General features: G+C 41.0%; 1 protein-coding gene across 5 annotated transcripts in view; it reads right to left on the reverse strand.

Annotated features, from left to right (window-relative positions):
• Positions 1 to 337: 337 nt before the first annotated feature.
• LOC101483955 (HAUS augmin-like complex, subunit 3) overlaps positions 338 to 26,131 on the reverse strand; it is a 79,427-nt gene continuing 53,633 nt past the window's right edge. For 4 of the 5 annotated variants that reach the window (XM_076881721.1, XM_076881720.1, XM_076881719.1 and 1 more), the window contains 8 exons: positions 22,002 to 22,113; positions 20,026 to 20,108; positions 16,348 to 16,479; positions 2,758 to 2,868; positions 2,534 to 2,612; positions 1,991 to 2,058; positions 1,501 to 1,562; positions 338 to 992 (listed from right to left, as the gene is read on the reverse strand). In XM_076881721.1, the coding sequence (XP_076737836.1) occupies positions 906 to 992; positions 1,501 to 1,562; positions 1,991 to 2,058; positions 2,534 to 2,612; positions 2,758 to 2,868; positions 16,348 to 16,479; positions 20,026 to 20,108; positions 22,002 to 22,113 (734 nt within the window). In that variant the 3' untranslated portion in view covers positions 338 to 905. Of the gene's footprint in view, positions 993 to 1,500; positions 1,563 to 1,990; positions 2,059 to 2,533; positions 2,613 to 2,757; positions 2,869 to 16,347; positions 16,480 to 20,025; positions 20,109 to 22,001; positions 22,114 to 26,131 lie in introns of those variants that run through there. The other variant, XR_013096852.1, reaches the window with a different exon arrangement.

A 26,131-nucleotide genomic window follows, 5' to 3' on the forward strand; every position in this document is an offset into this window, starting at 1 on the left:
AGGCAAAAAAACAAGACAAAAGGGGCGAGTGGGCTGGAGCCAAGTGAGCAGATAAAAGATGAGCTGCAGAGAGCGAAGAGCAGAGAAAAATTAGATCATCTGCTCTGAGTCATGAATGCAGCCAACACGAGGTGAAGTTTATTACACACAAGTGTCTCTGAACACATCGAAGCTTCGTTGCATTAAAACAGCAAAATGTTTTAAATGCAGCTCATTTCTGTTTTAATGCTTTTTCCAAGTATGATTTATCCCTCAAAGGACTCGATAAACACGAATCCACGAAGAGCTTGCTAAAATGTAGCATGCAAATTAGCTTCATAAACGGTGGGACCGGGAATATTTACAAGAACATGTGAGGTTTATTAAACACACACACACAAAAGGCAAAAGAACAATAAATACAAGGAAGTCTTTTCTATAAAACACCACAGAGATAAAGAGGTTAACTACTTCTTTTTTTTTTTTTTTAACCTGAAACAATTTTATGAACCGATAAATATCACGCCCTCTCTTGAACATGAAGTGTTCACCTTGGCAACGACCAGAAAAACATCTAAGAAAATAGTGAGAAAACGGAGGAGGAGATGAGGAGGAGGAGAGGAGGAGGAGAGGAAGAGGACAAGGAATCTTTTTCTGGAGGATGGAGAGAGAGCAAGAAAAAAAAACACCAAACTGGTGCGATCCAGTCTGAGGCTCCTGCCGTTGCCCCCGGATACGGATGGAGAAAAAGTAAGTGGGAGCTTCAGCTGGCTGGTTTCCATAGTGATGAGGATACAGGACAAGTGAAGGGGTACAGATGAAGAGGAGACTATGAGGGGAAGAAAGGAGCTCATCGAGGGGGAGAAGAAGCAGATTCAACAGAGAGGCGTCGCAGTCGAGGAGGTGAAGGGAGGGAGGCGACGCGCTCAAAGAGAGGGGAACATTGGAGGGACGTCAAGCTCAGACATGGACCCCCAAGACTTGCCACTGGAGACTGCCACCTTCAGGGGCACCTGGGAATCACACAGATGAAAAGGAAGGGCGTTGGCTCTTTTTTTTTTTTTTAAATACATTTTTCTTTAACATGCACCAAACACCACAAAACAACAGCAAACAAACAACAATCTGCTCCTTTTTATCAAAACATGGCAACCCGTGTCCTACATCTCAAACCTTCATAAGGTTTAAAAAGAACGGCCAAATTTTTATCTTCTAATATATCAGTAATTTATTCACGTCAGACTTTTTCACTAAAGGGAAAAGCATCTGACATTTTTGTAAATTTGAGCTTGTTTATTGTGGAACATGTTTATTCTGTTTGGGCTTTCAAAAAGTGATTTGATTCAGAATAGTAGGACCCAGTGTGTTAGTTCAGTCTGTTTGCAGTAACCTGCTTACTGACTGCTTTAAGCCACAGTCCACTAGCAAGAAAATCTACAGTTTCCCATCAATCCTGCACTCCACTTGACATGTGACAAGACCATACCGCCATTTGATTTCAATTACACTTCTTTTACTCACTTTCAGATGGACTCCCAGATGATCAATGTGCTGTAGCGACTCCATGCTACTTCTTACCAGAGCTGCACAAACAAAATCTGTATTTATTTTTGAACAATAAAAAATAATGGTGCATAGCAATTATATGTTAAAGCTTAGGAAACAAGATTTTAATTCACTTAAAAAAATCTTTATTCAAATCTCAGAGTGATCTAAACACTACACTGTTTAAAACACCAACTTTACACATTTCAGGTATTTTCAGTGTGTTATATACTGTCCCCACTGTGACATGGCTCCTGTGTACAATACATTAATGCAGAGAGACGGCCCCGGAGACTGAGGCACAGACAATTGGCTGAAACATATAAAGTGAAACTAATTTAAGAAACAGTTTTGCTTAAAGAAATAAAAGCGTGCTGAAGCTATTGGACTAACCTTTATTTAAGTAAAATTTGACCTGGACCTTTTTTTAAAATTGTCAATAGCTGATAAAATGATTTTTTTTTACCTGCAAACTGTTGCACCTGGGAGTCCTCCACTTCATACACAAGCTCATCATGGAGCTGAGCTATAAGCCTACACACACACACACACACACACACACACACACACACACACACACACACACACACACACCACTGTTGCTATTAAAGCTACTAAAAATAAAGAATGAGGCATCTGACTGTTTCAGCAGACTCCTCCGTTTACTTCGCACACTGCTCTGTAATTTTGTTATATATTGGCTTTTGCTTCAACTTTGTTTACTCCAGCTGATTGTTTGGCATCATTACCAGCATTAATCCAGGATCATGCCTCATCTCTACAAATGTAGCTGGCTGGTAAACCACAGCAAGTCGTTTGTGTGTTTTGGTAAGACAAGCTCTGTCAGATCTCCTGCATAAATATGGAACATGAGCAAGTTCTGATTGTGTAGATTTAGTCCGGTATGGAGAGCCAACACGCATTTGCGTATTTTGTCTCGTCAAAGGAGAGAGGAGATTTTGGTAGTCTGTGCATCTTTGGTGAGCAGTGCCATGTTTAGAGGTGGTACCTGGCAGACAGCGAGCTGGAGGAGGAGACCAGGTTAAAGATTCTGATCATGGCCATCTTACAGAGATCCGCAGCAGAACCTGTACATACAAATAAAAACACATACACAACAAACAAGAGGCAAACCCTCCAGGTCAGAGAAGCAGTTTGAAAGCCTACTTCACATGTGAAATATAAAGAGAAGCTGAGAAAAGCATACACAAAGAGTGCTATCAGTCTTCCTACCCTGGACCACAAAGTTGACAGCTTGCCTCTCAGCTTGCATGCGGATGGCCCAGTCTGGGGAGTTGATATTGGGGAGGTTCCGTCTGCGACCCATAATGGACAGCACATAACCTAAAAGAATTGAAAAAATGAATATTTAAATGGAATAATTAATAATGATTTTTCTAAGAATAGTACATTACTTGCTCTGGTTTCCTTGGAAGATATAGTATTTTTTTTTAATACCAAAGATCTGATGATCTGGAGGTGTGTGTTAACACAATGGACATTAGGGTTGGGGGGAAAAATTGATACTGTGTAGTATCGTGATATTTTGTTTGCTAATAATGTATCGATACAGGGACAGCAGAAATCGATATTTTGTTACAAAAAAAGTTTTTGTGGACTGGAACATGCTCTGACTTTTCTGAGCAAGAATCCTGACACTGTCCAAATGTGTTTAACTTTTTTTATTGCAGCAATAAACATGACAGTTTGCTTATTTTAATTTAAGACATGTTTTATTTTAATTAAGTTTAAAACTTTTTTATTTAATGTAAAATTATATTTTGTTTTAATTTACTTTCAAATTCTTCAGTTGCTGAAGGGGCTGCATAGTTTTCATAAATTGCTTAGTTCAGAATAGCTATAATTGTACCAGATGGTTGCATTCAGTTAAGTTGGACTAGACTGTAATACAAACCGTTCAGTTTGTCAACAATAAAACTGACTGAAATGAGAGAAAGACTGAGTGTGAGACTTTGATATTAGATAAAATGAATATTGATAAAGTTTACCTTTATGTACAGAATCTGAATATCGCAAAATATTTTTAAAAATTGCAATAATATCGTATCGTGGGATGTATGGTGATTCCCACCTCTAATGGACAAATTCACCCCAAGGTCAGAGCATGGAGTGCTCAGAGAGACTGAAAACTCCCAAGAGCTAGATGCAAAACTCTACAGGCCTCAGTCACCAAGTTAAAAATCTAATGACAGAAAAACGAACAAGCATGGTGCCAGCTGCCAGGAGTCATGTGAAGTAAATGTATTTATTCATAGGGTCATTTAAAAACAATAAGCGTTGATCAAAGTGCTGTACAGATAAAAGATTAATATGAATAAGAATTGTATTTGCTCCTTGTGGATAAATTCAGTTGTTTTTGTCTGAGGATAAAACATCATAATACCAAGTTAAAAAAAACAAAACATCAACTACAAAACACAGGTTTAAATGCCAAATAGTAAAAATTAATTTTCAAATGGGTTTTGACGATGTGTTGGTGAGGTCCCAATTTGAAAGGGTGGATGTTCAGTTTAGGTGTAGCTACAAAAAGCTTCTCTCTAAAATGAACACAGCACAAGACGCCTGGAACAATGACATGAACACACAATGATGCAAAGACCACATCTGGAGAAAAGCTCAGCATATGAGCACAAACACCACCGGCTGTCAGCATGGTGGTGGAGGGTGATGAATGATGTGAGAGACCATCAAGTCACAGAGAAAAAGATGAATTCAAGTTATTGTTGCTACAGGTGGTTATTTTTTTTGGGATTTTTTACACACTAGAAAAATGTTACCTCAGTATAATCATTCAAATGACAGAGGAAAAAACAGACATAGCTACCTTGGCCTGGGGTTGCCTTTACTTGGTATCCACAGTGTGAAATCATAAATGTAACATTCCCTTTGTGTAGCAGCGTTGTACTGACAACGGTTAATGCAGCCAAAACAAACTATATTTTTTGTTTATTTCATGTTTATTTTATTCCTTGTAAAATCACAGAGACTTCATAGTTCACAAGTCAACTGTGTCAGCTGTGTTGAAGCTGCAGATGTGTTATGCTAGCAGCGGCTAACAACACAACCTAAAGCTTTGAGCCTCAAAGAGAGAGCTGCAGAGATGAGGAGCAGTCTGAACTGATAAATTCCCTTCTTTCTAATTCCACACACAATTTTTATCTCCCACATTTTCAAACTTACAGCCATCAGCTCCAACTAATACTGACTTAAGAGGCATCACTTTAGGCAAATGATCAAAATCTGAGCAGCTCCCGCTGGAGAAACAGAAGGCTTTTTACAGCCCAAGATCTACAAACAGATGGATGCAAGCAGACCTGCAGATGAAGAAAAATGCCAAAAATGGTGGTTTTAAAGCGTGCTGTACACTCGATGACCTGTCAAGAAGCAGATTATCATTCAAAGCTAAAAAACCCTTTGAGTCTTCAGACCCCCCCCAGTAACAAAAGCTGTTTTAACAACTATACTGAAAGATTCATTTACAACCACGTTTATACAGCTATAAATTTACATAGAATAGAATGCCTCTATTGTCACTATACAGTTGTACAATGAGATACAGAGCATCTCCTACTCAGTGTAAACATGCTGGGGGGGGGGGGGGTACAGTTCTGTAGTGCTATATACATATTAACATAGGGAAAAAGACATACACACACACATATATATATATATATATATACACACACACACACACACACACACACACACACACACACACACACACACACACACACACAGTGGGGCAAAAAAGTATTTAGTCAGCCACCGATTGTGCAAGTTCCCCCACCTAAAATGATGACAGAGGTCAGTAATTTGCACCAGAGGTACACTTCAACTGTGAGAGACAGAATGTGAAAAAAAATCCATGAATCCACATGGTAGGATTTGTAAAGAATTTATTCGTAAATTAGGGTGGAAAATAAGTATTTGGTCAATAACAAAAATACAACTCAATACTTTGTAACATAACCTTTGTTTGCAATAACAGAGGTCAAATGTTTACTATAGGTCTTTACCAGGTTTGCACACACAGTAGCTGGTATTTTGGCCCATTCCTCCATGCAGATCTTCTCGAGAGCAGTGATGTTTTGGGGCTGTCGCTGAGCAACACGGACTTTCAACTCCCGCCACAGATTTTCTATGGGGTTGAGGTCTGGAGACTGGCTAGGCCACTCCAGGACTTTCAAATGCTTCTTACGGAGCCACTCCTTTGTTGCCCGGGCGGTGTGTTTTGGATCATTGTCATGTTGGAAGACCCAGCCTCGTTTCATCTTCAAAGTTCTCACTGATGGAAGGAGGTTTTGGCTCAAAATCTCACGATACATGGCCCCATTCATTCTGTCCTTAACACGGATCAGTCGTCCTGTCCCCTTGGCAGAAAAACAGCCCCATAGCATGATGTTTCCACCCCCATGCTTCACAGTAGGTATGGTGTTTTTGGGATGCAACTCAGTATTCTTCTTCCTCCAAACACGACGAGTTGAGTTTATACCAAAAAGTTCTACTTTGGTTTCATCTGACCACATGACATTCTCCCAATCCTCTGCTGTATCATCCATGTGCTCTCTGGCAAACTTCAGACGGGCCTGGACATGCACTGGCTTCAGCAGCGGAACACGTCTGGCACTGCGGGATTTGATTCCCTGCCGTTGTAGTGTGTTACTGATGGTGACCTTTGTTACTTTGGTCCCAGCTCTCTGCAGGTCATTCACCAGGTCCCCCCGTGTGGTTCTGGGATCTTTGCTCACCGTTCTCATGATCATTTTGACCCCACGGGATGAGATCTTGCGTGGAGCCCCAGATGGAGGGAGATTATCAGTGGTCTTGTATGTCTTCCATTTTCTGATGATTGCTCCCACAGTTGATTTTTTTCACACCAAGCTGCTTGCCTATTGTAGATTCACTCTTCCCAGTCTGGTGCAGGTCTACAACACTTTTCCTGGTGTCCTTCGAAAGCTCTTTGGTCTTGGCCATGGCGGAGTTTGGAGTCTGACTGTTTGAGGCTGTGGACAGGTGTCTTTTATACAGATGATGAGTTCAAACAGGTGCCATTCATACAGGTAACGAGTGGGGGACAGAAAAGCTTCTTACAGAAGACGTTACAGGTCTGTGAGAGCCAGAGATTTTCCTTGTTTGAGGTGACCAAATACTTATTTTCCACCCTGATTTACGAATAAATTCTTTACAAATCCTACCATGTGGATTCATGGATTTTTTTTTTCACATTCTGTCTCTCACAGTTGAAGTGTACCTCTGGTGCAAATTACTGACCTCTGTCATCATTTTAAGTGGGGGAACTTGCACAATCGGTGGCTGACTAAATACTTTTTTGCCCCACTGTATATACACACATATACATATATATATACACAAATATACAAGCCGTTCTTTTAAAAAAAAAAAGTAATATGTAATAAATAGTGTTGTGTATATACAGTTGAGTTACTGCACATAGAATTGGTATTGCACAGTGGTGGTCCATAGAGGAAGTGCGAAGAAAAAAAATTGGGGGAGGGCTGTGTTATTGGTGCATGTGTTTGCTGCTCTGCTGAGGCAGTGGGAGGAATACATGCCCATCAGGGAGGGGAGAGGGCAGCCGATGATCTTTTGTGCTGTCTTGACCACACTCTGAAGCCTCACTCTATCCGCCTTGGTGCAGCTGCCGTACCATACCGTGATGCAGTAGGTTAGCAGGCTCTCAATGGACGAGCGGTAGAAGGTCAGCAGCAGGTTGTTGGGCCTTCTTGACGACCGCTGAGATGTTGTCTGTCCAGGAGATGTCAGCAGAGATGAGGACACCAAGGAACCGGAAGGTGTGGACCCTCTCCACACACTCCCCGTTGATGTAAAGGGGGGCCCAGTCAGTGCTGTGTCTCCTGAAGTCAACAATGAGCTCTTTGGTTTTCTTAGTGTTCAGTGCCAGGTTGTTTTCTGAACACCAGGCTGCCAGCTTCAGGACTTCCTCTCTGTAGTCTGCTTCGTCTCCCTTCGAGATGAGTCCGACTACCGTGGTGTCATCAGCAAACTTGATGATGAGAGTGTTGTTGTGGGTCGAACTGCATTCGTGGGTGTAGAGAGAATACAGGAGGGGGCTCAGCGCACAGCCCTGTGGGGAGCCGGTGCTCAGTGTGCGAGTGGAGGAGAGACGAGGGCCGAGTCTTACAGTCTGGGGCCGGTTTGTGATCATGATCAAACCTGCACCGTTTCATCCATTTATGAGAAATACTCTAGTCTAAAATAATCTAAGGTCAGTAATTATGGTTAATTATGGTTAGTTATGGTCAGTAATTAAGTGTTAAAAAAACAAACTGTACAAAGAAAATTAGATTTATTGAGAAAATGATCTTTGTTTCAAAACTAGAAACAAAAAACCCTAAACTTTAAAACATAGTGTTTTATTTTAGTATTACAGTATGATAATGTCATTTTAACACCATTATTATAAATTCACTGACCACTTTATTAAACAACAGCTTACTCCCTTAAATATCCAATCAGCCAATCACATGGCAGCAAATAATTTTGTTTAGGCATGCAAACATTCATGACTTTGAATGTGGCATGATCGTTGATACCAGATACGCTCGTCTGAGTATTTCAGAAACTGCTGATTGACTTATTTTACCCACACAACCATCTCTGGTGTTGACAGAGAATGGTCTGAAAAACAGAAAATGGCCAGTGTGCTTTGAGGTGATAGGAAGGTAAGAGAAACTCTAATAAACACTCTTTACAGGTCAGGTATCCAGAAGATCCTGTCTGAACACATATAACTGCCACAGCAGCAGAAGACCACACCGGTTACCCCTCCTGTCCTGTTAAAACAGGCTACAATTCACACCAGCTCACCAAAACTGGACAACATGCTCCAACATTCAGACGGTGGGATCAGAATTTAGCATAAACAACATGAAAGCATTGATCCACCCAGGCTTAAATTACCACTTCAGCCTGTTGGGATATTTTCTTGGCATATCTTTGGGCCCCTTAGTACCAACTGATCATGATTTAAATACCACAACCTACCTGAATATTGTTGCTGACCATGTCCATCCCTTTATGCCCACAGTGCACCATCTTCTGATGGCTGCTTCCAATAGGATAACAAACCATGCCACAAAGCTTATGATCAAACACCACACACAAAAATATTTAGATTATGGAAATACCTGACAATTTTAACTGTCAAAACTTACTATGAAATAGTTACAAACAAATCCTAACATCAAAGCATCGAATTTAAAAAACAAACATCCATAAAAAACAATTTCCATTAGTGTGGCTACACCAATCTCTGCCATCTACCATTTATTAGTTATATTAAAACATATTTTAGGCTTTAAATATCTACAGTTAGACAATGAGAATTTTATTTATATAGCAAATTTCATTATACGCATATTCAACTCAACTTACAAGCTTGTGTAAAACAAGTTACCAATGTTGAGCACCTGTGTAAAATCTCTGCAGGTTTATGATGCCTTAAGGCAATAAAACCCCAGCAAAATATAAAAAAACAAAGAAAACAAAACAAAACAAAAAACACCAGTGATTTTGTGTGAAAAGCCATTTGTTGATAGAGCATTACAGGTGATTATGGTAACAGCAGGCTTACAAAGACACACGCAAACGGCCATCCGCACAAAAACACCGACATCCAAACGAGTCGCACCGTAAAGAAAAGAGAAACACACACATTCCTAGAAAAGTGACACGAACACACAAAGGGCAGCAAGAATGTGCACTGATGTGATACGTACATAATACACATTATCATATACAGGTATGCAACACACACACAAGCAGCCACACTTACACACAGTGGGCCAGAACATTCCACTAACTGGACAATGGAGCAGGCTGTACAGCCAAATCCCTCTGATATCCCTTACTATGAGCTAATCCAGCTAGGACATGAAACCTGAATGACCCTCTTCCCTGAACGCACACACACAATCCCGCACACAAGCATAAATGCGCTGGAAACAAGTGCTCTACAGATAGCAACAAACATTAACACTCTGCTCATTGTGAACTGACCCGTGACACATGCATGTGACCTTTATCCCCAGGTATGGTGGTGAATCATACTGGAATGTGTTTGTTTTCACTCCCAACAGGCTGTGTTTTTCCACTGAGAGTGACACAGGCCAGTGTTTTTCAAGTTCAGCCTGTTTTTGTGGTCAGCCTTTTGGAAGTGTTACGGCAACATCACAGAAATCCACGGCTGGGTAACCACGCTGTAGTATAATTAACATCTGGTAAATATATGCTGTGTTATTTCATAATTCATCACCATCCTCCTAATCAAATTAATATTTATAACAAAGACATAAAAAATGAGTTATAAGAGCCCATTCAGCATCAACATTATAGTCAACAAAGGCTGCGCTTCCATGCACCATAACAATGCTTAAACTAAAACTGTTTGACAGCTGGTGAGTTTCTGCCATTCAAACACAAACCCACGCAGTCCTAATCAAGCAGACTAGTTAAGTGTTAATGAACAACACTTACAGTGTTTTTTTTTTTTAATTTGTTACTTTAATTGTTGCCTTTTGTTGCCAGCAAACAGCTGCTCTTTAACAAACCCAACATTTACAATGCAACATGGCGTTTTAATTTGTTGTTTTTTTCCTGCACAGAGGAGTATGTGGACCTCCCCTAAGAGCTTTTACCAAGAGACAAAGCATGACCAGGAGTGTACCTAGTTTTATTTTTTTTTCTCAAATCGGGTTACAATCATTCAGTTATTACAATCTTTGCAGATTGATTGTGCTTAAGAAGGTAATCACCCCCCTAAAGACCCATCATGAGTAAAAAACTGCTTGAGATACATTTCTGGGTAACAGATCAACTGAAGTCCAATATTTACTGTTTTAGCTTAGCCAGTTATTGGTCATTACCAACACCTAAAGAAGCATTTTTTTCTAGCTGATAGATTTTATTTTTGTACCCGGACTCTTGCCTTCAGCTGGGACAGGCTCCAGCTCCACTCCGACCCTGATAAGCAGAAGAAAATGGATCTACTGATGGATGAGCCTTCAATTATGTTTACCTGGTAATTGCTGAGCAAGGGTGTCTGCACGTGAAAGCTGTTAGGGTAGATAATGTTTAAAGTTAACTTGAGGAGTAGTTTAGTTTAGTTTTGACGTTCCAAATACATCAATAAAAAGGCAAAACTCATAATCCAAAAGTAACACTAAGTCCATGAAAACGCAAGTAACAAAACAAACTACAAAGAAAATCAGACACATGATGATATAACAGCCACCAAAGGAATGACAGGATTATTTATACACACACTGCTTGAGGATTGAACACAGGAGGGTAACGAGTAACAGCTTAACCAAATCTAAATAACTACACAGAAGAAGTAAAACAGTGAGACTACTGACTGAGACACAAGACAGCAAACAAAAGGAGCCCTGTGGAAACTAAACAAATAACAAACTCCATTAACACCATCTAGAACTGTCACGGTCCTGGGTCTCCTGACCCAGCGTTTTTAGTTCCTTGTGATGTTTGTAATATTGTACTTGTGTGAGTTATTCTATGGTTTCTAGTTTCAATCCCTTGCCCTTCATGTTTCTCTGTGTCCCCTCTGTTCTGTGTAAGTCTGTGTCTGCATGTTTGAGTTCCCCTCTGTGTCCCCTCTGTTCTTAGAGTCCTCTGCCTTATGCTTTATGTCTCTCTGTTTCTTAGTTGCTGTCTCCACTGTGTCAAGTTTGCGTCTCTGTGTGATACTTCCTGTTTTACTTTGAAGGTCCGTGTCTTATGTAAATGTGTCCTGCTTTGCTTGTCTCGTCAGTCCTGATTTCTCCCAGCTGTGCCCTCCTTCTGTGTCTCATTCCCCTCGTTACTCCCCAGTGTATTTAAACCCTGTGTTTCTCTGAGTCAGTGTCACGTTGTCCCTCATGCTGTGTGGATCTCCCTGTGTCTCCTTGTGAGTTTTAGTTTGTTGTTCCCAGTTTAGTTTGTATGTTTTTTCCCTGCCAGCAAATAAAGCTGTGTTTTGAGTTCACTCCCCCGAGTCTGTGAGTCCTGCATTTTGGGTCCCACTCCTGCCTGCCGCACAGCGATTCATGACAAGAACTCGACTGTAACAAGAAAATAAAACTCAAAACCTAAAGCAATCAAGAAAAAACGGAGAACACAGGCTCACGGTAGGGCTGTTCGATATAACGATATATATCGGATGATGATATAAAAACGTCTCATTTTACGCTATCGTTTGTTTCGTGGTGTCACAAAATAAACTGTTTACGGCAATATTTTTTCATCGTTTTGATGGTCACTGTAGTGGCTATATTAATTTCTTAAAGTTCTCTCTTTCTCTTATATTTAATATAACCACACTACAGACGGACAAGCGCCTGTTTTTATGCGTTGTGGTTAGCAACAACAGTAACACCATCGCGTGTCCGCTTGTTTATGTTCCACATAAACCTTTCACAATAAAGCTCAAGATCCTGTTGAGACTTTTCAAAATAAACTGAATCACGTGAAAGAGCAGATTATTTACGGATGAGAAGTAAAAAAAAGAGCCGCCAGGTGCTAAAAAATAAACCTTAGACTCAAACATTAGAACAGGCTTTCCCCCGCAGCACGCTGCGTAATGAATACTCACAAAGAAAACGGCGGCCTTTACAACTTATGTCTAAAATGTAGAGTTTCATGCATCGGTTAAAACACTCGACTCCAGCTACATGACGCGTAGCTGGAAACACTTCCCGCAAGTCGAGCTGCCCAGATTCACAGAATTTACAGAAAATGTTCTATTTTTGTGATTTATATCGTTATCAGACGATAGAATTCTTATATCGGGATATGAGAGTTTGGTCATATCGCACAGCCCTAGCTCACGGTGAAAAAAGACACAGAACATTTGATTCTAAACAAAATTCAAGACATTGAAAGGTTAAAACTCTGGGACCACGACAAAGACAGCTACACAAAAGTAAGTTATAAATTATGTAAGACAGAGTGGGAAAACCTCTGTAGGCTCGATTACTCCATGTGACCAGTCAAACTGTTATGTGATCAACTGTTGGTATAAAAACACAGCCTATAACAGCTTTACTCATATATAAAACGACTCTGAATATGAATCTGATTTTTATTTCAGTTTAGGTATGTAAAATATTGTAATATTTACTGACAACAGAAAAGATTTTATTGGTACTGATTGTGGTGATGTTGCCTAATGTACTGAAATGTTTTCAGCTTAATCTTAAGGTTTGATCATGTAAAATAATTAATCCCTGAAAGGTTTTCAGGGATTAATTATTTTATCACCACAGCACAAATCTTTCTCAGTCATTTCAGACTAGAGCTGGGCGATATATCGAGTTTTAAAAAAATATCGATATATTTTTATACGAGATATAAGATGTGACAATATCTTTTATATCGATATAGTCTATGTTACGTTAAAGCTATACTTGTGGAGCCGCAAGTTTGCCTCTCTTTCGTCCACTTTTGTCTTTACGCAACGTTACTCGGCCTCGCCCCTCCTTCACTGAATACAACTCCCCCTCCTCCCCCATCGCTTCACCTGCAGGAAGCGACAAGACGGACACGGCAAATCTCCGTTAATGAGTTACTGCGCATCGACCCGTGCGTGGGGCTGGACGCCGTCAACGTGTTAGCTAGCTAACCACGCTAACGAGCTAACCACGCTAACGCCATGCAGCCCAGAGGCGCTGCACAGCCTAAAATCCTTTCATTTTCTCAAAAGTTGACAGCGCGCCTTATGTATGAATTCTGGTTGTGCTTGATGGCTGCGAACCGATTTTATGTGGTACACAGCGCTCAGCAATCTGTCAAAAAATGTTTTAGTACGACTTTGGTAAGCTACGGAGCTGCACCGCTTGATGGACTGTCAGAGCATTACGGCTACCGAGGAGCCTCGCGGAGTGATACGTACAGTGCTTCAACGTAATATTACCCTACTGTGTATAAGGACCATAAATGGCACCTGTTAAGAGACGTGGTTACGAAGAGGATTTCAAACTCAATGCTGTCAGTCACAGAGTAGAAGTTGGGAACAGAGCAGCTGTGAAATCTGTCTTTGTTATTGTGCTCAGCGTCTTTTAGTTTACATTTTGACTGCACAATTGTGAGCTTTTTGTTATGCACAAAAACAACATTGTTTTCTTTTATTTATGGAGCATTATTATTTAATAAATGCTCATAATTTATTTTTGAGTAAATTTTATGTACATCTATGCTCTATGTTAATAAAAGTGCCTGTGTGACATCTGGGACACAGCTTTGACTAAGAACTCTCTTTTTGTTCTTACTTTATGGCTTTAAAAAAAAAAAATCGAGATATATATCTTATATCGCCATCTAGGTAAAAAATATCGAGATATGAATTTTGGGTCATATCGCCCAGCCCTATTTCAGACCCCTGTAGGTTTTAATCTATATCAGATATTATTATCATGTTGCAACCATCTAGCGACAGTGAAATACATCCACCATAAACTGAAAATCTCAAAATATTGGTGAAGTAGTATTTCAGGATTAAACTTATCTGTGAGTTACGTAGTTACTGAACAAAAGCTGTGTGCACAGCTGAGAGTTGCAGCCATTTGAGACTACATGTGCAGAGCATGAAATGTGAAATGAGCAGTGAAACGACAGCCTCCTTTTATTTTATTTATGACAAGTATTTCACAGTTCTACTGTCTGCAAAAGTCTGCAGGAGAACTGCACGCACCTGTGCATGAACAATAGGACATCGCAACAGGACGTCTTCATGAGAGTGTTTTCATATCCTTGCATAGCTAGTCCTCCCTATGTCAGTGTAGCCTTAAGAAAGCTTCACTGTTTTTTGTGATCTCTGTGATTCCCCAGTGTTTAAAAGAAAAACAAAACACAACTTCCACCTGCTTTTATCTTTTCATCTCAGGAATAATCTGAAGAATTTCAATAAAAAGTGCATGATGTGAGGAACAACAGCAGAGGCTTACCCACAGTGGTGGCAAAGAGTGTCAAACAGAGTGTCAACCATTATGAGAAATGCAGCTGTGACTGAATCATTTTTGTGGTTTGGCATAAACAATCAAAACAACCCTGGTTTTTCTTCATCTCTGCCTTGTTCCTTCTTGGCTGATGCCCTCATTTACTTCCACACAGCTCCTCCTTTTCTTGCCCCTCTGCAATTACGCCGACACCGTGATGCTGACCTCACCTTCGTATTGCCCTTTCCAATACATTTTCAGCAAATATGACAGCAGATGAGGTGGCTCTGTTCATCTCATCTCTGCTCAGTCAACATCCTTCTGAGCAAAACATTGTAGTGTCAGATCAGCTGTGCAGAGCAGGCGAGAGGCTACAGCACATATTAATCCCTGCTCCCTGAGTCACAGCACAGCAGCTAAAACAGCCAGGGACTCTGGTGTAATACAGTATGCTGCCGCTGCTAGCATTGATTCAAGAAGGCTGTTTTATCGATCAGCTAACCTGCTGCTGTGGTATAAGGGAGGGGAAGAAAAGGGAAAGATGAAACATAAAGACTGTAGCGTGGATCAAAAACGCGAGGTTGAAGAGAGAAAGGAACGAAAGAGACAGACTGATGGACAGGATGAGAGAGGGACACACAGACAAAGAGTGTGGGGCGAATAACTTCTAGAGCCGTCCCTGATGGGAGCATCACCATGGTGATGGGCTGAATTAAAGCCCCTGTTTGGCACATCATCGCTCTGGCCCTGAGAACGAGGAGGCTTCCACTGCGATCTCTGCACGGCAGTCTGAAAGAATGAGTCCATTACGGTGCTTCGATCGGCGCCCGTATTGCAGAAGAAAGGGGAAGTGATGAGCAGGTAGTGGGCTGTGTCACCAGTGCTGAGGGTGATGGAGCACCTGTCTGTGTGTAACGGCGTGTTGGTGTTTGTGGAAAAAAAAAAAAGGTGTGCGCCACTGCAGCTGGCGTGAAACACATCCACTGGTCTGACCTAATTTTTGATGTCTGCTACAAAATGAGGTTATTTTTCAACATTTATTAGACCAGATAAATGCTGTTTTTCTGCGCGGCCACAGCCTGACAAAGAATCTGAAGCTGACATAGTGACACAGCTGAATGTTTCTCACTGATGTCGGCTAATTTATCTGGTTTACTCTGTAATTAGCTAGTGTTTTTCTTAGCGAGAGGAAAGTCAATATAGCACACATAAGATAAAGTTAAGAAGGGATTAGATCCTTGGCTGGAGGGTGAGATTAGCTCAAACAGCAGTCAGTGAGTGTCAGAGGGTCTGTTCTGAAGCATCCCGCCCCCTGTTTACGCTTGGCTCGTGCACTATGCGCAATCAGGGTTAAAGTGCAGACTTTACACTATTTTGTGTTCAAGTCTCAAGTGTGCTGCGCTGGCAGTTTGGTTAGAATATAAATAAAGGGTCTCGTCCTAACCATCAGACCCTCCAGCCCCTCCCCTCTTATCCACCCCGTCCCCTTCAAGTATTGACCCAGGGCAGTTCGTCTTCTTCCTGCCAATGCAAGCACATCTCCAGCCCATCCAGCACATCTCTTCATCTCCAGCCAAACACACACAAATCCACAGAGGGTGTGGATGCTTAAGAAACCTAAAGTCTGCTATGCATGTCAAAAGTGCAGGCCTAATCAGACTGACACACACAAACGCAAACAAACCAGCAAACACTTTTAATTTTTTCTTTAACTCTTGATATATTTCTACTGAGTTCTGTGAAGTAGCTTCTTTCCTTTCAGGAATACATATTCGTTAACCTTGAGGCAAGCTTCTTATTAGATACAACACGACTGTGAATGGACACAGACCTTGTTTGTGGCTCTGCTGGATGGTTCTCTGGATGAAGCCCTGGACGTCTCTGTAGGTCTGGAGGAAGCGATCTTGGAATTGGCTGGCCTGCTCACTGCTAACCCCCAAGATACCCGACAGACGCTCGCGACCTACATGTGATAAGACGTATCAGGGAGGAGGAAACAAACAGTTCAGTCAGAAAACTATGAAATTATTGATTTATTACAGCAGCAGGAGAGCAGAAGTTACAGTTTGGCGTCTAGGCTGCGAGCTCATCACTGCCCACAAACATAACACATATCAAACTGGCGAGTGATGAATAAAATATCCCCCCCGGAGCATGCAGGCAGGCAGCAATGCAGGGCAGCAGTGGCGCTGACATGCCAGTGGAGAGATGGGATATTTGAGAGGATGTGTTTAGTCTACGATGTCAGGAGACTCGGGTGTGTTAGGGTGTATGATGCAGTGTGCATTTCTCAAATGTTTTGAATTGGGCATGATGTAAAATACATGCATGTATAATCTGAGTAATGTCTGGTACATGCAGCGATTAGCTTTGTGACATTATTCACTTTCCTTGGATTTCCTCTCACATGCAAATTACTTGGAAGATGTATTCTCTGCAAGGAGAGTTTAACAGGTGGTGCTGATCACATTCACCTCAGTGGAGATAATTATAATTATTAGAATTCCTGACCAAAGATGGTGGCGACAGATAGGTGAGGCCTGAGGCCGAGAAGTTGAGAGGAGCTAAGTGAACAGAGGACAGACTGGACCAGAGGGCAGGAGAAAGGCAAAGGAAAAAAAGTAGAGCAAACTGAGGAGTGGGAGGATGAAAAGGACAAGATAAAAGATCACTGGGAGACTTAGAGGTGAGTATTTGTGTGTCGAGATGAAGACTAGAACACAAAAACCTAGTGTGGATGTGTTTGCTCAGGAGGTGTTAAAGGTGTGCAGCCTGTAGCATGAGCACAAGAGCAGGGCCCGAGCAGAGGAGTGTAGAGGGTTTGCTAATGGGCAACACAGTTACTATGTGTGTTTTTCAGTGATGGTGACAGTGATTAAAGCAGGGACTCAAAATCACAACAATCATGTAACAGAAAACACACAGCCCTATTGTGTTGGATGTGTAGGATGTCTGACCTTCACAGACAAACATCAACTGTGATTGCAGCTTGACTATTGAAATGAGAAATATTTCTTAAAATCTGGATTCCTTGAAATAAATTTGAAAAAGTGGTTTAATACACCCCAAAAACATATAAAAGGCAGTAATTTTGACTTAAAGCACATCAGGGAGAGAATGTTTACTGGGTAGCAGTGTGATACAAGGATCTGGTCAATTACACAATTTAGATACTTTAAATTCAATAAAATTAAATAAAATCAAATAGACTTTTACTCAATATTAATTCTGTATTTGCATTGACTGGCACATTTATGCAGGAAAGAATATATATATTTAGGTTTTTTTCTATTGACATAAATACTATAAAACATACAAATACATACATCATGCACTCATATCAATATTAAAATGTATATGAGTTGGTATGCCTGTATTGCAGGTAAACAGTTTTTTAAGGAAGTATTTTCAGAAATATCCCTGGTTCCCTGGTTTTTAGCAGGCGGATGTTGGATAGATATTAATTTAGAAAGCCCCCTGCTGGCCATTATAAAGAATGCAGGTTTAAGTCGCTTCCATATTGGCATCTTTTATGTACAGTCTATAGTCTATCCTACCTTTTGTCTGTCAGCATCATTGCGTGGCCTTCTTATTTGTGGCCCCACTCTATGTATGTATGTGTACGGCTGTGCCCCTCCTCCCTGACCCGATTATTGTCTTGTTGAGCAGGATTCTTTTAGTATTCTGTAACCATAGCAACACATCCCTCCATGAAGAGCCGTCTGTCTGCGTGGATCAGCGGCTCCTTACATTCCTCTTCTTGTTTCCCTCTCGGCCCCGCCTGCTCTTTGCCAGTGCATTTCCCCTACATTACCCTCTGCACAAATCGCCACATTTTCCCCTTTACTGTATATTTTGTTCATCTGACTACCCGCTCTCACGTTGTTGCCCTCTTTCAAACACTTAATACTGACTCTGCATTTTTTCTTTAACCTTTTCCTGTGCGATTTGTCCGTGCATGTTTTGCCCCGCACGCATGTCTCACATGAGTAGCTTTGATATGTGCCTCTCATTGTTGTTATTGTTAAGGGTTTATTGAGTTTACAAAAAATGATTCATTTAGTATCGCGTGTCTGAGAGTGACTGTGTTTGAGCTGTGAGTCCAGCTCAGACTGAAATGCCACAGAACAATAAACCATCAGATTGAGAGTGTTTTTTAATGAAGCATATTAAGTCCAAAGCATGAATCTTAAATGCAGATTCTGTGTTTCAGATCATTGTCGTGATATTGTCTAACAAATCCATAGGAGCAGTAGTTCGGTTAGGTCCAGTATAGTCAGAATAAGATTGTTATTTCCAACTACATACTTCATGTTTGGTGAGACATGATCATCTTTCCATGTGCAAACACAGAATACTGGAGACAGACAGAGCAGCAGCAAGACCACTGTACAGAACAGCGCACGCAACATTAATGACAGACTTTAACTAAAAAGAATGATGGGAGGGGCTGGGGTGGGTTGCAAAGTGGCTTGCAGACCAACGCAACCTCGAGGTGGTTATGGTGACAACAAGATTAAATAGTTTAACTTTATTTTACTCAATGTTGAAAGTAATATTATTTCTTTTTTTTTGCTTTGTCCTAAAGTCAATTATATTGTTTTATTAAGTGAATTTTTTCATGTCCTACTTTTGGTTATGTAGCTTCAGTTAAATCTATAATATTCTTGATCCACAGATAGAGACACATGCTGAGCCAGGACGCCAGTGGAGCATATTCTCTACCAAGTCATCTGGATCTACAACAAAACAGAATCAATTCTTTCTTTGTCCATGCTCCACCTCTCCAACAGCTTCATGACACTCATGGCTCAGACGTTTATGTGTAATCCTGATGACAAGCATACAAACAGCAGATATTTCAGACACCAGAATCAAACAAGCAAGCTCCTGTGACACTGATCTGTGGTCACGTGTGTCCATGTTCATAAGAAAATGCACCTGTGTGTGAACCATAAATGGGTCACAAGTCACACAAACAAGTCTCTTTAAGGGCCACATGGCTGTTTTATGTATTTATCTTCCTTTCAGCTCTCTTCTGTCTATTTTTATATTAATCTTTCCCTCCATCACCCATCCCTTGATTCAGGACTGTGATTCAGTACATAAAAGGAACAGGAAAACAGCTACAGTATGTCCCAGCAGAAATCGCTGGACATTTCTGAGTAAACACCAAGGAGCAACCTTCAGAGGTGGAAAACAAAGACAACGTAGAAATAACAAAAACTGCAGTTCCTCCATGTGCCGCTTAAAGCTGGCTTCAAAAAACAAAGTTGATCCGCACAGAATAAAACTGCAGACTCTTCTTGCTGTTTTTCTTTCACTTAAGTGCTGCACAGCACTCTAAATTATCTATAATGCTGATTCATTTACCCTCTTTAAACTATGAACTGCTTGCATTTCAAAACCAACGACACTTAAACCTGTTATTCTTTCATTTGGAAACATACTCATCATTTGTCCTATTCATTGACAAAACCACTTTTCTGTGAGGTGTGTTTGTACTCACCTGCTCCATAAACAACAGAGTACACAACGCGTTTGGCATGCTCTCTGTCCTCAGATGTCACCTCTTTCTCACTCAACCCCTTCCTGAGAGACAGATTCAGAGAGCGAGAGATGCATTATTCCATTAGTGACAGAAATTTCACTAATATTTTATCCATTTTCACTGCTGTGGAAGTGAAGAGTTATGATTTAAAGTCGACTGAAAACACCGAAGTGATACTTGCTTTTAAAGAAAAACTGATGTTACAATAAAATAAGACTTTTTGTTTTAAAGACAAGTAAGAAAATGAAGTCTTTGGCTGACAAGTATTAAACATTTACAAATGAAAAGATGGCTACGACTAACGAGGGATGTGGGGTAAGATTTCTGTCACCAATCAGAGATTAAATATTGTTCAAGCTGATTGAGGTGTTATTGGCAGCAATTTTAAAGAAATGGCCAAAGTGACACTCGGCAGAGAAAGTAAAAAGACAGAAAGAGTAAGGGCAAAGATAAAAGCGAGAAAAAGCCCATCAGGCAACAGATTATAAGAGCAAGAAAGAGAAGCGCAGTGTGAGATGTAGACGTTAAAGCCGCATAAATACAGAAAAGAACAGAGGCTGCAGGAGCCGTAGTACTGGGGATCAGACTGGGTGGGATGACACGTCTGCAAAGTGGCATTTCTGGAGGGGCTGACAGGGAGCTGCCACAGCTGATCAGTGTTGCGGGAGTGCCCCACACATACCCACACTACAAGTCTGGTGAGCTTCAGTGCCAGCCTTGCATAATGACATGTGACTTCTTAGATATGATGACAGTACAGTACACTAAAATACCTCTCTGCTGTTTTCTCTCTGTGGCACACACACACATGCACAGATATGTATCTGTTAAATGACATGTGGGGGTAAATGGGGGCAACCTATGAGGTCCAAAAGTGAGCATTATCCTCCAATGACATCTGGCTGAAGAAAAAGCTATTCTGGATTTTCATTGCCCCCTGCTGGAGTGGCATCAATGCACTGAGTAAAAAAAAACAAAACTGCAAAAATAAGTGCCTTTAATTCGTTGCAAGGCTAAATAACAAGCAGAGCAGCAAGTTGTCCTCTTAAAGAAGAAGTCCACATGATATTCAATCAATTCATTTTGTAATATGACAAAAACAAAAAATAAAAGTCCGGTAACAGCTATCTCTAATCAGAGAAAGCAGAGGAACATTACTGTGCTTTAGCTGAATGATGGCTGAAGCGAGGGTGAAAGTTGACCAAATATAAGTAAAAATGAGTGACAGAAAAGAAAAGAGCATAACAACAACAGGGGCAAGAGACATACATACACACCACAGCAAAAGCTGAGGGACAACTGGATGAGCAGAAGACTAATGATGCGATAGAAAGAGGAAGAGGTCTATAAGAGAAAGACACCGAGGTGGCGTAATCCCAGCGGTGCTGCGGTGACTCCAGTTAATTTGTTTAAAGGTGAAAGAGAGATAATGAAAGAGACACACTGCAAAGCCTCAGTGGAGCTGTTAATATGGTAATCTGTTTAACCGGCGCCCTCTGACACACACCTGTCTGAGATGGATGACAGGAGTGTAGGTATGACACACACCATATGCACATCATCAAAGAGACAGCACAGACCTGCACCAACACAGACACACACTCACAGAGAGGGGTAAGAATACACACTCACACACACACAAACTTCAAAAGCCCAACAATGTAATCAGCAGGATGACCAGCCCCGGGTGTCCTGCCCAGTGAAGAGAGACAGAAAAAGGCAGTTGGCATGGTAGTCATGGCAACCAGACTATTAGGATGTGAAGTGAAACAAGGGAGATTGGGAGGCAGAGAGGGAAGGAGAAACCCTGTATAGGACCAAAACTCACCTTGGCAAGTCGATCAAGGGAGAACCTGAGTGTGTGTGTGTGTGTGTGTGTGTGTGTGTGTGTGTGTGTGTGTGTGTGTGTGTGTGTGTGACTGATGGAGACCCACCACTGAGAGGCCAGCATGGTAAAGACGTCGGCCTGCGGGTTGGTAAAAATGCGAAGCAGCTCAGGGTCAGAGGACAGGTGAGCCAACAGACGCAGCTCCACCTGACAAAAGTCTGACACACACATACAAACACACAGACACAGCCATGTTTATCTCTGACCGCAACCTCTAACGAAACTTCTCAGATTTAAGGTTTAATTCTCTGTCCCAAAACACGAGTCGAGTCTGTGAAAGGAGATTTACTTTGTGTCCCCACAACATGAGTAATCCCAGGCCACAAACACATGCCTTATTTGGTCATCATCTAATCACAACAACTCCACAGAAAGCAAAAGGAAAAGCTTTAGATTGTGAATATTTTAAAAAGTGTTTGACATTTTGGGCAAAGGGCTTTTTCACTCACTGGCAGTTTTGAAGATCAATACCACTTTCATGTCTGGATAGTCGATATACAGCTAGAGCCAGCAGTTGGTTAAAACAGCAAGTGTGTTTCCTTTTGAAGGTAACAACATCCTACCACCTCCACATGAAGTTACTCCCTTTTACTGTTTACAATTAATCTGAGACATTTCTATCAGAGGAAAGTGTTACTGGTGCGAAAACTACTACTTTCTGTTCCCCAACCTGCCCTCCTGAGTGGAGCAATCAATACAGACACCAAGGTCTAAAGAGCGAGAGCTTCCAGGAAGAAATAAGAGCTAAAATAAAACTGTGTGTAGAACATATCTGCGTCTTTGTGAGCCACGTGTTTCTACCAGCTGTTGATGCCAGTGTTCGATCACCAAACCAAAATGTATATGTCAAACTGCTAAGATTAAAGGTGATTAAAGACACAGTTAAAGCAGCCACTCCACAGTCCACGGGTGGTGCCATAGAGGTTCCCAGTTGGATCCAGTTGGACCAGGAGGAACCCAGGGCATTTCATCCTGGTATCTAACAGAAGTCAAGCTACTGTTGATTAGCATGTGGAGGCCTGTGCTATCCCCCCAAAATATGCCTTTCCATACAATCACTGACCCACATGATAATGGTGCTAATAGCATAACATTCACCATGGCATCTGTATAGTCTTTCATGTCTGTCACACATGCTCAGTGTGGACCTGCTCTCTTCTGAGACTGAAGCACCAGAGGCAGATCTCCCAGTTCTGGTGTTCCAGCCAATCATGATGCACGATTCTGGGCTGTGAGCACAGATCCTACTAAAGGACATCATGCCCTTATTCTGTTCATCCTTGCACAAAGAAGCACATACTGGGCCTGTTGTTGTGTTGTCTTGTTGCCTCTCCACTGCAGGATTTGTCACTTTCATTTGCACCAAAACAGGTGAAATAGATTCACAATGGTTTCTAACTAACTGGACTGACTGATATTCCTGAAGTTTAACTTTAATTGTGTTATCCTCTGATAATCAAGTGTTCCCTGAAATGAATCTCACATAACCACAGAGAGTACATAAAACAGCAGTAGTCCGAGTTCGCTACTTACTTGACATTTGACTTCAGTAAACACTTTGCTGGGGAGTTTATGACCTCAATTGCTAGTTTAAAAGTTAGGTTATAAAACATAACCTGGCTCTGATCCCCCAGTCAGAGCCATTCCTCACTAAGAACATGTGGGTTTAAAATATAACAGAACAAAAAGATGGTTAACAATGTTCAAATCATGGCTTTAAAGCAAGACTTCCCAAACCAAAGGTGCATATCACAGTCTCATATCCATCATTTATATACAGGCTATGGAGACAACACAGACAAGGCAGCCAGATTTACAATCAAAGTTTTCAGTGTCTACTCATGTAAATCAAAAGAATTGATCCAGAGGCGCTCAGCACATTTACTGACCCCGACGATCTAATTTTAGCCAGATTCAGTGAGTGCTGAAAACCAGCTGGAACATCACAAAGAGCACCTAGAGAGATTTTGTGTTGGCACTTTGGATGAAAGTAATCTTTCTCCCATTATTCCTGCCATTACCGGCCTGGGAATAAGCTACTTTCCTTACAAACATCTGCTTTATTGTTCTGATCTGGAAAACCACTGTGACTTAGTGCATAAGTTTCCACTTAATAGCACAGCCCTGAGCTTTTTCAGCCGAGTACTTTAAAACTTTACTGTACGCAGGTGTCAAAAAGCTCCCAACGGGAGCTGACTTTCTTACGTGACAATGTAATGAAGCATGCTGCAATTACACTATTGTATCTTGCTCCCTAATTCTCCATAATGCCCCTAACAACAGGGTTTCCTGTGAATACATCAATTTGATTTCACAAGGCACTTTGATTTTACTTTCCATGTCATAGCGTAATTGACGTGATTTGGATCCATTTCACTGCATCCGCCTCAGAGTGAACAAACTCTGCCACGTAAATGTGGGCTATTAGGGAAAGGACACGCAACTTTCTACATAAATGCTGTTATTAAAACCTGATGTGACTATGGGCAGCGCACATTTAAATGTCACACTGACTATAAAGTATTTTAGTTCATCTAATGGTAATTACATTTAGGCATTTGGTGAACGTGTCACCAAAATGATAAGGCCATGTACTGTGAATGACTTTCATGCTGTTTAAACTCATTGATCTCCCAAGAGAACTCACGAACTAAAGAACAAGCTAATATCGACCTACCGTGGTCACGGCCAAAGTTTTAAATAAGTCACTGATGGCATCAGTCTACTCTAAATGCTTCGTTTTAAACTGTTTATTTTACTTGTAGCTCTGTATGATGTCATAGGGAGGGATTAACATGGCCACCTCAGGCTCACAGCTCTGTTATAAGACCATAAGCTGCACCCAGAGAAATATGTTTTCTTCAACCTTAAAAAAGCTAAAACAGTATTTTAAATAAATCTGATTCTTACTTGGAATCCAAAATAGGTGAAACGCATATTTTTAAAGACTAATATTAGTCAAAAAACCAAAATAAAAAAGTGGCAAATAAAATAGAGATAGGAGAGGAGTGAGTAACTGCAAAAGAGGAAAACAGTTTCATGGGAGTACAACTGCAGATCAAATACATGAATAAATAAACAAATAAATAAATAAAATACCTGAACTAAAAAGGCCTCTGACACCTGACCCATTTCGGAAAAGGCCTTTTCATAAGCAGAAAGATAACCAGAGGCTGAAACTACGGACAAACACAAAGAGTACACAACATGCGCACAGATGCAAACACAAACACACAGATCAGCATGTTAGGGCAGCTGCTCTCTTGTCAGTTTGGTAGATCTAAATTGAAACACCTCTTAAGATGTAGTCACACATACTCACACACAAGGAAACCCAAACACACATTTCTATTCACTCTGACAAAGCCACTGCAGTACATTACATTTACTGGTATTCCAACCAGACAGATCCCTTTCCTTTGCTTCCCTGCTCCAAAATCAAATTAAAGTCAACCAAATGTGGGGAAAAGAAACTGGAAACAGGCAGAGGAAAATATTCACTCAGGATAAAAATACCAGCTGCGGTAGGTTTCTGTTGGTGTATATGTGGATGGTGTTCTGAGGATGAATATTTTATATCCTAGTGCATTAAAAATAAGCAGCATTAAATTTGTCATTATTGTGCTAAGTCTGACAGTTTATGTAATGCTGATTTCAGGTCAAATCATTCAGTCCTACAAAGAAGGGAAGGAATTTGTAATAGCCTCCCTCGACTGTTCGGCTCACAATGTGGGTTCAAACAAACACTGATTTCCATTTAGCCAAGCTCCGAGTATAAATTGCAAAGGAAATTTTAAAAGGGATGGATAAAGGCAGAGACTCCAGGGGGTTGAATGAAGAAAAGAAAGCAGGGTGGAGGGGTGATAGTGAGGTGAAAGATGGAGGAAAAGAGACAGAGTCTTGGTTCTGCTGAGATGAGCGAGGGAGTTTCTAAAGATATCATCTCATTAATGTTTCATGAGCTCGATCACTCTTCCTCCAAGCATGGCTGGCAGCCTAAGAAACATATTGCTGACCAGGATCCTTGTGTGTGTGTGTGTGTGTGTGTGTGTGTGTGTGTGTGTGTGTGTGTGTGTGTGTGTGTCTGTGTGTGTGTGTATAAAGAGAAACAGAAAGGAGAAGAGAAAGTTTCTGGGCTGATATTATAGAAATATATGCAGCTAGAGTATGAAACAC

Source organism: Maylandia zebra, linkage group LG3 (assembly GCF_041146795.1).
Source record: "Maylandia zebra isolate NMK-2024a linkage group LG3, Mzebra_GT3a, whole genome shotgun sequence".
In the NCBI taxonomy this organism is placed as follows: Eukaryota; Metazoa; Chordata; class Actinopteri; order Cichliformes; family Cichlidae; genus Maylandia; species Maylandia zebra.